Source organism: Bombus pascuorum, chromosome 10 (assembly GCF_905332965.1).
Source record: "Bombus pascuorum chromosome 10, iyBomPasc1.1, whole genome shotgun sequence".
NCBI classification, from domain to species: Eukaryota; Metazoa; Arthropoda; class Insecta; order Hymenoptera; family Apidae; genus Bombus; species Bombus pascuorum.
In genome coordinates this window covers 11,567,467-11,581,964 of record NC_083497.1, presented here as the reverse complement: position 1 = coordinate 11,581,964, position 14,498 = coordinate 11,567,467, and the positions used below count along the sequence as shown (strand labels likewise).

The window sequence follows — 14,498 nt, the reverse complement described above, 5'->3', positions numbered from 1 at the left end:
GATGCAGGTCAGGGGACGATAGGCGAGGTTCGACGAAAGTTAAAAAAAGAAACGACAAAATTCTGGACTTCCACTGACTGAATATGATTTGTGTGCCAACCTCCGGGAACGAATCAGGAGAAACCTAAACGACTTCGGATGGCCGGACTGATCAAACAGTCTAACACATCCGTGTACACCCCATGTCAAGTCAACGAGGAATTAAAATGGATAATTGCTTCTTTCCAGAGTAGACCCACGTTGTTCCAGGTAGGATCGTAAAAGGGATTTGATATAAAATTAACGACCTCGCGAATATGCCCTGGCTTCTTGTAGATCTTTCTTTCCTTCCAATTTTATGAACGGCTTACCGAAAAAAGGTTCTTACAATTAGTAGTATTACAGTAGAACTCCATCTACTTGTACTCATGGGAACGAAATGGAATGATTTAATGGTTTAATAATTAATTATTAATTCGGCTACGAATATTAATTAACTACGAATTTATCGCGTGAATTTATATCAGTCGCGAACTTCAGTAAGCGAAGTTTCCGAGTTAAAAGAGCAATGTATGTCCAAACGAATATTGTTCTATCTAGGGAAAATTCGGGACATTTTGTCGCAGCAAAAGTCAATGCTGCCCATCAGGGTTACGTCGTTTGCCTAATTAAGTAACTGGATGAGTATTAACGACTGGGACTGAGTACAAACGAAAGGTTGAAAATGCTTAGTAAATTAATTTTTTAAACGACCGCCTCGTGCCCATTTCTACATGTTATTCGGCTGGACTCTATATGAGGTACATTTATACTATATATGGTTAGAAAACCATTTGTAAAAATAAAAAAGTTAAAATAAGCAATTGTAATTTAAAACTGTATATTAAAATAAATTTTATTTTACATTTACATAAATTTATTTCCTTTCAATATTCTCCCTTCTACTCCGTTCTTCTATGAAGGGGACCACCACGACTGCATCAATAGTCCCGATTTTAAAAACATTAATTCGACCCTGGTCGTGTCAGTTTTTCTCGGAAAAGAAATATTCGTCGGATGCAGAGTCCCTTGACGCATTGTGTGGTTTTATCTTTCAACAGACTCGTTTCTTCAACTAGTATCCAGCGGTGCAGCAGATCCAGTATCAAAGAATGCCGGCAAATAAGTGTCGCCGCTACGCGTTAAAGTTAATCATGATCTACATTAAGTCAATTTGTACAAACACTCGTGCTTATACACATAAAAATGTAGAGTTGAAATTTTCTACTTATCACGGGAGCTTAAAGAAAATTCACGAGCAACTGTTTGACAAGCTGTTATGGACGTGCGGCTGGTCTATTCAGGTACAAGATTGACATCGGTACATTCGAAATACATCCTGCAGAGAGGACCAAAAATGCCGGCAACAACGTATAAAGGTTCCTACGAATTCAAAGTCATTCCGACTGCCATTCTAACAAAGCTATTGACGGAAACTTATGTCAAGCGACTGCGTCTAACTATACCTGATTTAACTGCGTTAAACTAAGTCAGATACGTCGACAAGATTTCATCACGTCAGTGCAACCTGTGTTGCGAAGGAGGAATATAGTAATAGCCGATAGAGCTATAGAATAAACGCAAAATTAATAATAAATTGGATTTTCTTATACATTATGGTTAATCTATGGTTTACACGACAGTATAACCAATTTTTCTACGATCTTGTGTAGTCATAAACTATTGTTCAAGCAAGTGTCTAGAGAGTCTTCGTACTCGTTCAATGGGATTTAGTCGAGGACCAGCTGAAGACTCAACCAGCTGTAGTTGAAATTTTTTCGAGAAAGAAGAGAATCTGTGAAGTCATGGTCGTACAACAAAGTAAAATACTTGGCGAACGTTATTGTCGTCTTCTGCGTGCCCAACAATTCATTTTTATGCGGAGATTAGAAATATACGATTATTTCCTTAATCCACTTTTGCAACGGATCCTCCTATAAGTATGTTTGTTACGGAGAAAAGAATAGTTGACTTTTTTTTGAGATGCGGTTACTAAGGAAAGGAGTAAACTAAAATGTTAAACTGTTAAAGTTTGCAAAGGGGGAAGATCCTAACAGTTTTACAAAAAAGTTTGAAAAATGCTTTCAAGATCTTTCATAATCTATTGAATCTTATCTTTTGGTTTATGGTATAAAGTGTTTCTAACTTCCAATTGATTTTTGTAAATTAACCATGTGATTAGATTTTGTATAAATAATTAATGGAAATTTTACAAAGATTATAAACTAGTAATTTTATAATAATGTACATCATACAGTTAAAAGTACTTTTCGTATTTCCTTAAAAATATAAGTCATACAATACTTTTGTTTGAAAGAAGAATGACACACGTAAAGGAAATTAAATGCGTCACATATATAATTAGTTTTCTGTGTAAGCATTCGTTACTAGCATTTTTCTATACTTTTTAATTCAAGATTGTAGCGAGCACAAGATATAACATATCGTCATAGATTCAAATGATCTAGAAACTTTTACTGTAATGTGTACGAACGTAGTAGAATACGATTGGTCAATTTATAGGAAAATATAACAAGGCTTCCAACACTACAAAAAGTTCCTAGACGCATAAATACTAGGGTACTAACTAGAGAAAATGAAAATAATGGAATAAAAGATTAGTATTGGAATGGGACACAGTGATAGCAGATAGCACATTAAACAAAGAAACGAAACAGACGTAACCTTGACATAGAGAATTTATGCGATACCTGTGCCATCCCTGTTGAATCGATGCCTCGAGAATATTTTACTAGGCATCGATGCACCGCAAATTCGTGGCATTTGATACATAGACAGCTGCTTACTGATGGTTATTCAAATAGGTGTTGCTTGATCAAATTTATATTATAAGATCATATCATGTTGGTCTTCTGTGATATTTTGGATTTCAAAGTACTTATATTTGCTTGTTTAATGGTGAGTATCAATCAAAATAATATATCGTACTGTCTTAAAGGAAGTGGTACAAACTTTTTGAATACCGCTAGCGATACGCAGGGTGACACGTATTTAAGAACCAAAGAATTTTAGAAAGTCCATTTCCCGTTATCATAACCCATTATGTTTGGTATTATTTTAATGTCACCAAACCTAATTTCATTGTTTATAAAGTGGTATAACCTATACACGTACGCATAAAATAACCTCAAAAATTTATTAAACAAACTTACTGAAGCTATATACAAGTATAATAATTGTGCGCATTTCTTGTGAGTGATTCAAGTTTAAAAATTACAAGATACAATATACGAAAATCAAAACCTAAGGGATTATATTAGGAAATAATGTAATTTTTAATGCGCTCCTGTTATTTTAATAAATCTTTTCCAATTTGTACTACCCTATATATATCATGTGATATATTACGAGTGTTGTAAATATATTTCGATGTATCTTAAAATTATTATATAAAGTGATAGTGTGTATAACTATAGAGTGTTTTATCTTTTAGACGTTTTTGCCAAACAATTTAGCAAATAATGCGAACGAAGGCGCATTATCCCTCACTCAACAAAACATCGATATGACGCTTGGTAAGTTGAGTTCCGATAAAGATCTAAATAAAAATTTTTTATAACTTCTTACAGCGGCGATAATATTACGATTTTATACGATGTGTTTCAGCAACAAATGAATTGGTATTAATAAATTTTTATGCACAATGGTGCCGTTTTAGTAATTCGTTAGCCCCTATTTTTGAGGAAGCTGCAAATAAAATAAGAAATGCATTTCCCGAACCAGGAAGAGTTGTAATGGCAAAAGTAGATTGTGAAAGAGAATGTGAGTAAATTGAGTTGAAAAGAAAATAATATATGTAAGAAATTAAAATAACTTTGTATGTATAGAATTTATTACAAAATTAAAAAACTATTTTCTAGCTGGTATTGCATCAAGATTTCACATTACTAAATACCCAACTTTAAAAGTAATAAGGAATGGTCAACCAACCAAACGAGAATACAGAGGTCAACGATCAGTAGAAGCTTTCGAAGAATTTATAAGGAAACAACTAGAGGATCCTATTAAACAATTTTATGATTTAAAGGAATTAAGCAACTTAGATGATAAAAAGAGAATGATCATTGGATATTTTGATAGAAAGGATATTCCTGAATATGGGATGTTTAGAAGGGTTGCCACTAATCTAAAGGATGATTGCCAATTTCATGTTGGGTTTGGGTAAGAATTTTAATGCTATATATATATATATATGTGTGTGATTCGCGTATGTTGACTCATGTTCTCCAAGGAAATCTTTTTTAATGCTTCTATAACATGTGTGTAATTATTCTATTCTTTTTTCTAACAAGCACATGCTCAGCTCAGAATTGTGAAATTGGGGAACATTTTCACTTTTTGTAAGTAAAATATTGAGCATGATTTAGATGACATTATCTTTAAATTTTTATTCACAGAATTGTATTCTTCCAGCATTTTCCTCTTTTTTCCCTTTTGTCTTCTTTTATGTTTTAAAGACCTGTCCTATTTCTGTGTGTTAAATCCTGCATGATATATACATATACAAATGTGAATGTTTAGTAACCTACCCTCCAAATATTTTACTGTCTAATCTTATTTGATAAGCATATACAAATTAAAATTCAAAACAATTTTTAAATGTTGGGAATACAACTAGGAATGCAAGCAGAGCTATGCACCCCCCAGGAGAACCTATAATTGTCTTCCGATCTGATAAGGCACTTTCTAATGACGAGGATGAAACATACCATGGAAGTTTGAATAACTTTGATGAATTAAATGTTTGGGCACAAGAGAAGTGTGTTCCCTTGGTGAGAGAAATCACATTTGAAAATGCTGAGGAATTAACAGAGGAAGCTTTACCCTTCCTCATATTGTTTCATGCTCCTGACGATGTTGAGAGTGTTAAAATGTATAAAGATGTAGTAATGAAGACATTAATCGATGAAAAACGTAAGTAAAGCACTAGTACTGATATTTAAAAAGGTAATGCCCAAGTGATAAGCAAATACAATATGTTATCTTATTTCAGAAAATGTAAATTTCTTAACTGCAAATGGGGTGAAATTTGCTCATCCTCTCCATCATTTAGGAAAATCTCCAGCAGATTTGCCTCTAATTGCCATAGATAGTTTTAGACATATGTACCTGTTTCCAAACTTCCATGATATTCATATAGAAGGAAAATTAAAAGGTTTTCTACAAGATTTATATTCAGGAAAGTTACATAGGGAGTTTCATTATGGGCCAGATCCTAGTAGTAATGAAGTACCACAAATTGTTGGACAAATTAAGGTGCCTACAACCCCACCAGAATCTACATTTAAGAAACTAGCACCTAGTAAAAACAGGTACACATTACTCAAGGATGAACTGTAATGATAGGTTTAATATCACTCAGGATATTGAGATTTGTATAATTTCGGTTATCCAATTTGTTAGTTATTTACAGTTATTTACAGTAATGGAATCCAAATTTGATGTATTATTAAATTGAAAACATAATCAATGTTGTAGTAGTGATAATATCTTTTTTAAATCATTTACACAGTATTGTCATAAAATTAGATGCTTATTTGGTCTATTTTAAATGGGGAAAAGAATTTTCGCGGTCAACATCATATTAAGAATTTCGAAGAAAGAATATAATTCTACCAAATGTTATATACAATACATTAAAACTCTAATCTGTAAAAAATTATCCACGATATATATAATTGGAACTTTTGTACGGGTTTCATTGCAGGAAATATATATAGTAGATTTTATTCTATTTTTACATAACATGTGCTTTTTGTATCGTGATTCTTTTATTATTAAATATAAAAAAAAATGGTAATAATTCTTAATCGAACAACAAATCAACGCCAAAGATCTAAGTATCTCCCAGTGTCAATATTCGTGTAATAGATGTTATATTTCAACTTGTAACGCGATTTATACAATATCGTTAAGAAGCAAAAAAGAATCACCTGATTACAATTAATGTAGCTTTTGTTATAATCAAACTTATTATGTTTCTGCATTATTGAAAGTGTTGTTGACATCATGGCTGCTATAACGGTCTTTATTCCGTATCATTTCATACTTTTCAGTTACAAGATTGATCTCCAGATTAATTCTTAATTAGCGATACGATAGTAATGGATCATTAAACTTAAAACGCGATTATCTTTTGATACGTTTTCGTCACTTGTCACAAAGTATTTTCTAGCACAACGTAAAATCGCAATAAGATAGTCGTGTGTATGTCGCAAACGCCGAGCGAAACGCACGGCAACATTCGATCGCATTCGATTTTCGATAATGGCGCGATTTCGATATAGAGCGTGAGTGAGTGCAAATTTGAAACCCATCATTTCATTTGGAAAAAAGAGTCGCTTTTTGCGTAAAGTATTTTAGAATCAACACATCGACAATTTTCAACATTTGAAGTACTTGGATATGAATAAAAATAATAATATTTCATACGATATAGTACTAAGATATTCTTAAGAAGCTAATTTGTATGGACGATGGTATTAACTTTTCTGTTAATAAACAATTTCTAAGTCAGACATTTAAAACTTCTGTTTAAATATCCCGTGTTGTGCATCTTCTTTTCATATACTTTTAGCGTATTCTACGTAAAAATAGTGAAGGGAGTGGATCTCAGATAAACATCCATTATAAAATGGCTGTATTTAGGGGTAACTCGATACATGTATTACATTCCAGCAGTACACGCCATCACCATTTTATGATGTATTCTAATCTTACAGTACATAACATTACACGTAACATGATTTCATACAGCTAACACCATACATACTGCACTCTCGCCACAATTTCCAGCGCTTCCATTTTTTTCCACTTTACGACGAAACGTGAGTGGAGCAAATCTGATTAAGAACCATCAATCGCAGGTACCGCAGGTAGAGAACAAAATACCTTCTATGAAGATATAAAGGAATATTCGAATAAATGGTCGTAGTAGATTGACAGTAAAGTTAAAAGACGTATAATAACGTTTTATAATAACTAACTGAGAACGTTCTTGTTTTTCCTGTCTCAATCGCTTTCAAGCGAAGGTAAGAAGATATAAAGCGAAAGGAAAGAGATTGTTTTATATTACAATGTTCTTTTCTTTCTATTCTGTGATGGCTAATTTTACCATCCTCTGAATGTTTTAATCAAAGAATCTTCATAGTAGAACTTTTTTAATACGAGATCGAAATTAATCACTGACAATGACATTGTAAAAAGATCAAGGAAATATAATGTTCTCGTAACTTTAGCGATAAACAATAGCCACCTATCTATTAGTCGTATAGAGGTATTCACTCATTCCTTCAACTTAAACGTAAATAATATTTACAGCAGTAAAATTGTAATGAACACCACGAGAAATACATTAGTTGTATTGTACGTGCACATTCCTTGTGAGCACTCGCGACGAGATTTAGAGAACAATAGTAATTGTTATAAGTGTAATATTGATATATATATATATTCTGCTGCTGCTGCCGCTTATAGAGAAATTGTAAAGATAATGAAGTAATCGAAGCAAACGCAATATTTACAATGAACAAATAATGCATTGTATAATAATAGATCTCGCTTGAGAGCACGTTTCGTCATAACATAATAATAAGCATTTAGATATATACTCTAGAAAAATAACGTTATAAACATTCCTTATCGGATGGGAATTAGACATTACCAACGTTATTATAACATTTTTCTAAGTAAAAATATAAATATTCTCATTCACAGTGCGATATCTCCGGTGTAACCTCGCTTGACTTAGTTTTTACGCTATTTTTTTTTTTTTTTTCGATACATCTCAAAGATAATTTTCATTCTTATTACATCTTAACGCATTTCCACGCCGTATCCTCTATCCTCTAAAGTTATTTGCACCCCACGAAGAACCAAAGACCTATCGAATGGCTCTCCCTTAGCTTGCTTCTATATTGGATATACACACGTATATTCGTTTAACTAACACGACTTGTACTCGTGATCGTTTAATAAAGTAATGAAAGACATTTTCTTATTACAATAATTATTCTTGATCGTCATTGTGTTTGGGTCGGAGTTCCAACGATATATTGTACTGCCTAGCTGCAATGCTACTATGTTAGCTCGCTTTATATTAGGCGAACTGAAGAATACATACGATAGCAGTAGCGAGTGTACGAGGGAAGAATTACAATGCGTGTAGTACCTGGACACCTAAGGAAATTGTTTTAAAATTTGATTCTTCTTTTCAGAAAGTTCAATTTTGATTGATACGGTTCGTAAACTGAAGATCGAATAAAATAGATATAAAAATCCATCTTTTTTGTTGTTGTAAAAAAATCCCTTAGGTACCTCGGAATTAACACGTATAGATGGTAAGGCATTGCGCCTATTTCGTATGCAAACATAATGTTGGCAAATCAAAGGATTCGCGATGCGATGATTGAGTATCATTTGGAAGTCTCTGACACCATCTCTGACACTTTGATTAATGTCATTTGCTCCTGACCGTTTTTTATGTACCCTTTAAACGATGGCACGTAACGAACTCCGAACCTAGGAAAAGCGTTACACGATCATGCAATTCCAAATCTTCTCGATCAAGAAATTCTTTAATCAACGAATCGTGAATCTTCCGGGCTTCAACGATGCAATCGGTATCTAAACGCTTCGATTTTTATAATTTTTTGCGAGTAATGCACGCAATCGGTTCGCTTGTCTTTTTTTTTGTTTTAAATCATTCTTCATAATCTTTCTCGATCTCATTGCGAAGCGCGGGTACTTTTACGTCAGCCAATGGATGAAAAATATATATATTTAATTACACTAACAAACAACCGATCCGAGAAACCGTCTCGACGTAACAACAGTCCGAATCTCTCGAGTACAATGACTTACTGTTGCTTATCAAGATACGAGACGGTCTCATGACTAGTACAACATAGTTACACTTATTTAACGATTACAATTATTATACACCTAAGTTAATGAGGTTTCTTTTTTCGTATCTAGCAATGTACATATATTTATTTGATTACCTTTGCATCATTCAACTCGTTTGATATCAACTAGTTTTCGTTTCCCCTGTTCTTTTACGCGGTCCTTGATCATTCTTGGTGTGGCTCCGGTTTCACATTGTTCGTAGAAAGCCACAAGCACGCGTTCCTTAAGTTCGATTACGGACATTGTTTATAATGTACTGCGAGTATTGAACAAACTTTTTGAGAAACTTCAGCAAACTTTAGAACAACTGGAATCAACCAAAGCGAAAGACTCGAAGAAATGCATAGGATTTTAGGAAGAGGACAGATGAAATTAATCCATAGAATCTCGATCTTTGAGATTCTTTTAATCTTACTGAAACAAAGGAATCCTATGCAATTCTCGATTATAACAATTTTAACTTCGGTTGGATCATCGGTGTATCAAACCTCTATGAAAATGTACTTCCGACTACTACTTCCGACGTAAACGCAATTACTCATTTAAAATATAGACACATGTTCACAATATAAATTATAACACACAAGCGTATCTATCTCGAACATCTCGTGTTAACACGCCATTTTCAAGTTCTATTAGTACCATAGGATCGATACGAATAAAACAAGCAGAGATAAATTTTTTATAATTTCCTAAAAAAATTTGTCAAGTATAAAATGAAGTGGAACTTTTACAATTATTCTTAGAATTTTCGAAACGTTTATCGTAAAACAAAACACGGCTTATTCAGTTAGATTAGTCTTCGAGTATTTCTCTAACGAGTCGCGGCTCTGATCTACAGATTTACACGACCACGATTAGGCGAATCAATGTTTCGACTTATCGGGTGTTCAAAAACACACAGAATATCGTCGTTGAGCGATTTTATCCGGAAATAATTTCGGGTAGAAGTAACGCACACCCTCAGAGGACACAACGCAATCAGCAGGTACGCCGTACAACTAAATCCTACGAACATCCTCCAACTTCGAATAGTGCAGATTAAAATGAAGGAAGACTTGCATATTCCTCTTAAGGACGATTTATATATAATCAATTTAACGCATAATTGCCGTCTCGCGACGAATACAAACGTTGTCGACTCCTCGTTCGGACGCATAATAACTACAATGAAATCTGCCAGCAGAGTAGGATCATATAATATGATATACAATTTGTACACGCACGTATACATTGATGTTAATGTAATATAATATATAGAATAGAATATAACGCGATGTAAATATCTGGCTCGAAGAGTATTCTATAAAAATACTTTTCGGTAATCGTGATAGGGTTGGGCTGTCTGTCGTTATAATACTTGTCGCCACTCCCGCGTGAAACAAATATTTTAACGCTTAAAAGCTATCATTGATCAAATTTAATGATCATTCTGGTTTCTGTATCTCTTTATAATACCATCGCAATGTTATTTATAATCGTTATGAACGATAATCTTTTTCTCTTCTCGTTTAATCGATTTATTAATTTGTATCGTTGAATTTATTAGTTCTTAAAATAAAAAAAAATCTACCACGGTGAAATTTTCTTTGAATTATGATAGCTTTTAAGAGTTAAGGGCATATCAGAAACAGCTCTGCACTCGGAGGTTTAATCAAAAGGATTTCTTGCATAGTGTGATTTGCAAAGCGGAGTTAATGTATCTTCCGGGAGGGGAAAAGTAGGATATTTATTGCCACAGAGATTTATGGCGAGATAAGTTCGCAAGTAAAAGAACCGTGCAGGCAATCAGAGACCTGGTGAGACCGTGAGTGATCTGTATTAATGAAAGAGGTACCTATTACAGCGCGCGTGACAAGTGTGCGTTTAGTGTCGCCTTGCAAACTGAAAATACTCCCAGTGGGGAATTGCAAGTTTCTCTTTTATTCCATGCCCGAACCAATGTGGCAATCGACCCAGCGATCTCAAGGTCTCTGATTCGGCTACGATTTTTGGGAGTGATATATACAGATATTGACGATTCCTTGTACTTGTGTTCAGCATTTGTTGATATTCTTATAGATAAGTTTCCTCTAAGACGGAAAGTCGAAATAATAACTCATGGGGTGCAGTGAAATTTCGTGCATCTCATAAATCCAAATGAACCGATCCATTCGTCGCAATCTTTCAAGAAAAATATCATATAGTCTGTGAAATAAGTGTATAATGAACGAAGTATGTAGAAAAGTTAAAAGGGAAAGGATTTGAGTGTTTGCAAAATAGATGTAACAAAAGGTGCACTGATTCAAGTAAGATAAGAGCATAATGATTGTAAAGGGAAAAGATCGATAATGTCTAAACTAAACAGCACCTTTCTCGTAACTCCTGCATCATAAAACTTCTCGTTTCTCTATCATTCCATCCTCGCTCTCACCTTTTCTCTCTCTCCCTTTCTCTCTCTCTTTTTTTCTTTGACAATCTTTCTACAATCTATCGTCTCGTACACACGTGGCAAAACGTAGGCCTTCTCTCGAGGTAAATCTCGAATAGCTTCCTTTAATAAAATCGTTAAAGATATTGTCTTCGGGACGTTATACATTACTATTTTTTTGTCGACTTATAGAGCTCTTTTTATGTTTTAACTGTCGAAGCGTCTTGTTTTATATTTGCATGTTATAGTTTCCTTATATCCTCCTTTTTGCAGTTTGCATAGTCCGCGGCTTTTTCGATTACGTTGTGCGTAGCTTTGCATCACGCCAATGTCAGACGGTTGAAAACGTAGATCGAACGTATTCAACCCAGAGCTTAACTTTCATCGGCGATAAGGAAAGATCAAAGAGCCGAAAAGGGGAAAAATATTAGACAAAATGATGAAACTTAAAATCGAAGCAATCAAAATGTTAAAAAGCTGCAACGTATTACGAAAATTTTCCTTTTTCTATGGCAAATATTAATCTTTTCGCTGTAAAGCAACGGCATGAGGCAGCCAAAAAGGACGATCGCGTAATTAGGTAAGCACATCGAGTTCTCTGAAAAATACCTTTCCCAAATCCTAATCGCGTTATATGATGTTCGCAGATCTGTAACTTACCTACCTAGCGGTCGAGCCGAACAACGCAATGTAAATATATGCGTGTTACTTAACTAAAGAACAGAATTTATTGTCTATCTCTATGTGTATGTTGTGTATACATTTGCGAAATCACCGCTTCGTGTGACCAACGATTACCAACGATAACAATAGTAATATTCGCATACCATCCTTCGACACGCATTAAGGATAAAACGAATCACCTTTTGTAATAACACGCTTATAAGAGCTCCCCTTATTTATTTTATCCCGTTTATCCGTATCTCCCGTTTCAATGTTTCGTTTATGTACACGCGCTTCAATTTTCCGCGCTTCGACCGACCAACCGATATTTCTTTCTCTCGCTCTCTTTCACTCCTATTTCTCGCTCACTCACGCTCACATTTTCGCTCTCTTTCGTTCTGTCGCTCTTTCTGACACTAATATTTGTTCTTGTTGTTGTATTTTTTTTAAAACCATAAAAATATCAATGCCAGTATACCACCGACGTACGTCGCTAACGTGTATATGTATATATAATATATGTACGTACGTATGTATGTATAAGTATATACTAAATATATATATGAATATCCATAATAACGTTACTTCAAGTATTTCCGGTAGTAACACCATGTATAGGTATATATAATAGGTATGTGTATAATGCATCATTTATTAGGTGTACTTCCTCTATGCGCTAATTAACTATCCTCTATCACGATCTACGGCTGTGGCTTTCCTATCTTAAGGATCTAAAGGTGCACGACGTAGTACAGTTGGCCTGTGGGTGGGTGAGAATGTCGAGGTTTCAGGTGGACGGTGTTTGGTATAGGAGAGCCGACATGGGTGAAAATCTAGAATTCGGGACTAACAACAAGAGCGGTACACTCACGAGATTCTCAGCTCTTTGTTCGAGCTTAAAAAAAAAAAAAAAAAGAAAGAAGAAACGAGAGAAAAAAAAAATGGGAAAGATTTGGTACAAAAGTTTCTTCGACAAAATTAAGGATCGAGAAATCCCTACGATTGGTGTTTTACATTTAAGGAAAATCCGCTACTGTTGCTTTGATTCTTGCTTTCCAGCGACTGTGTTGGCATGTCGCCATAACATGCGTCTAAAAATTCTGCCATCGAGAGTATATCATCGTTAAAACTAATCTACTTGCCAACGACACTCATCTAAATTTGAAGACAGATCGTTATAGAGCTATCTCGCGTCGAGTCCCGCGGCCAGAATGTTTATGACAATTAATGTTTAAAATCCGACTCGACAACGAGCCGGGAGGATTCGTCTCGTTTACAAGCGAATCTACAAAAATTGGAGGAACAATACCGATCGAACGACAGAAGTGAAGAGGAATGACGAGTTACTCGATCGTTTCACTGTGGATCTTCGGTATTCAAAAATTTCGCTACATTCCAATCCCGGCACACGTATCGTCGATATCGATCGAACGCGTTACGTTAAAATTGTCTCGACCGATGCATCCCTCAAATATCAAGTTAGCAACATGTAGCAAATATGTTCCAACAGCGTAACTTCTTTTGATGTAACGAACAAGACGACTTCGGTCTAATACCGTTTGTACTTTTCGATGCCACGTATCGCATCAACATTGCGTGCGATTCTACGGTACAATTTTTAGGCCATCGATAGCGATTCGCTCTTGAACGAGATCGTCATGCCAGAAGTATCGTGTAAATGAGATCGGCGAAGGATGGAGAAGGATTGATTGATTCCTAACAATATCAATAACGACGTTGTATAGCATTAATAGAGAGTATAGATAGTAGGTAGGTAAACGCTAAACGAAGCTCAGTTGATTGTTTCGGGAGCGAGCACCTCACTCGTTTTCACGTATAATGTCATTTCGCTAACTTATACTTGTAAAATTAATTCGAAGGAGCGAGGTGTGTATGCGTGTATGCGTGTGCAACTGCGGAAGTCACATTGCTGTTTCCCTTACTCACACTCTCTCCATCTTTCTTGCAAACTTTCCATCACCATCAACCATCGCTCATTACTCCATCGCTCGAGACACAGTTTTCAGTCTTCCGATATGACTTACCCTCATGCGGGAAAAGAGCTGCGAGCCACGTGAATTGATTGAACCCGGGCTTGCTCGTCTTCCTTGTCGAATCAAAGATACATCGGTATTTTTTTATTTTATGAGCTTCGAAGAGTTTTCAGCTACTTTCCCACATTGTTAGTTTCACGACTTTTCATCGATGTCTCCGATGGCGGAGTTCGATAGGATGACCATCTTGCTACGATTTCGCGAATTTGATTCTATTCTTCGACGAAGACTTCCGGCAGCTGGATAGCTTCTTGTCCGATCCATGGTCATCGAACTAATTCTTCGACGTCAGGATTGTCACAAATTCTGCGAACATATCGTGTCTTTGCGAGCGAGACGATTTCGTAGACGATAAAATTGAATTCATTTTAAAAGTTAATGATTTTATGATAAGTCATGCGATATATTACGGATATAGTTTGTAG

At 34.9% G+C, this 14,498-nt stretch overlaps 3 protein-coding genes across 10 annotated transcripts in view; 2 read left to right on the top strand and 1 right to left on the bottom strand.

The window, feature by feature from the left end:
- Nucleotides 1-14,498, top strand: part of LOC132911512 (uronyl 2-sulfotransferase-like) — a 238,650-nt gene that overhangs the window by 178,130 nt on the left and 46,022 nt on the right. The gene's annotated exons all lie outside the window — the stretch shown is intronic.
- Nucleotides 2,709-6,566, top strand: LOC132911507 (endoplasmic reticulum resident protein 44). Of its 2 annotated transcripts, XM_060968199.1 has the most exons (7): nucleotides 2,709-2,937; nucleotides 3,473-3,554; nucleotides 3,646-3,801; nucleotides 3,900-4,200; nucleotides 4,332-4,379; nucleotides 4,658-4,953; nucleotides 5,033-6,566. In XM_060968199.1, the coding sequence occupies exons 1-7, from the start codon at nucleotides 2,881-2,883 to the stop codon at nucleotides 5,377-5,379; spliced, it is 1,287 nt and encodes a 428-aa protein (XP_060824182.1). In that variant the 5' UTR covers nucleotides 2,709-2,880; the 3' UTR covers nucleotides 5,380-6,566. The 2 variants fall into 2 exon arrangements, with proteins under 2 accessions (XP_060824182.1, XP_060824183.1); XM_060968200.1 differs by lacking the exon at nucleotides 4,332-4,379 and having other exon boundaries at nucleotides 2,719-2,937.
- The window catches only part of LOC132911515 (neo-calmodulin-like), an 85,059-nt gene continuing 77,223 nt past the window's right edge, over nucleotides 6,663-14,498 (bottom strand). For all 7 annotated transcript variants that reach the window (XM_060968212.1, XM_060968215.1, XM_060968214.1 and 4 more), the window contains one exon: nucleotides 6,663-14,379. In XM_060968212.1, the coding sequence (XP_060824195.1) occupies nucleotides 14,348-14,379 (32 nt within the window). In that variant the 3' untranslated portion in view covers nucleotides 6,663-14,347. The remainder of the gene's footprint in view (nucleotides 14,380-14,498) is intronic.

What these genes read in the sequence shown, in the direction of transcription:
- LOC132911507 (XM_060968199.1), top strand. Translation starts at nt 2,881, where the DNA reads ATGTTGGTCTTCTGTGATATTTTGGATTTCAAAGTACTTATATTTGCT. An exon ending in GGGGAACATTTTCACTTTTT is followed by an intron (nt 4,380 to 4,657) that starts GTAAGTAAAATA and finishes GAATACAACTAG; the next exon opens with GAATGCAAGCAGAGCTATGC. An exon ending in GACATTAATCGATGAAAAAC is followed by an intron (nt 4,954 to 5,032) that starts GTAAGTAAAGCA and finishes ATCTTATTTCAG; the next exon opens with AAAATGTAAATTTCTTAACT.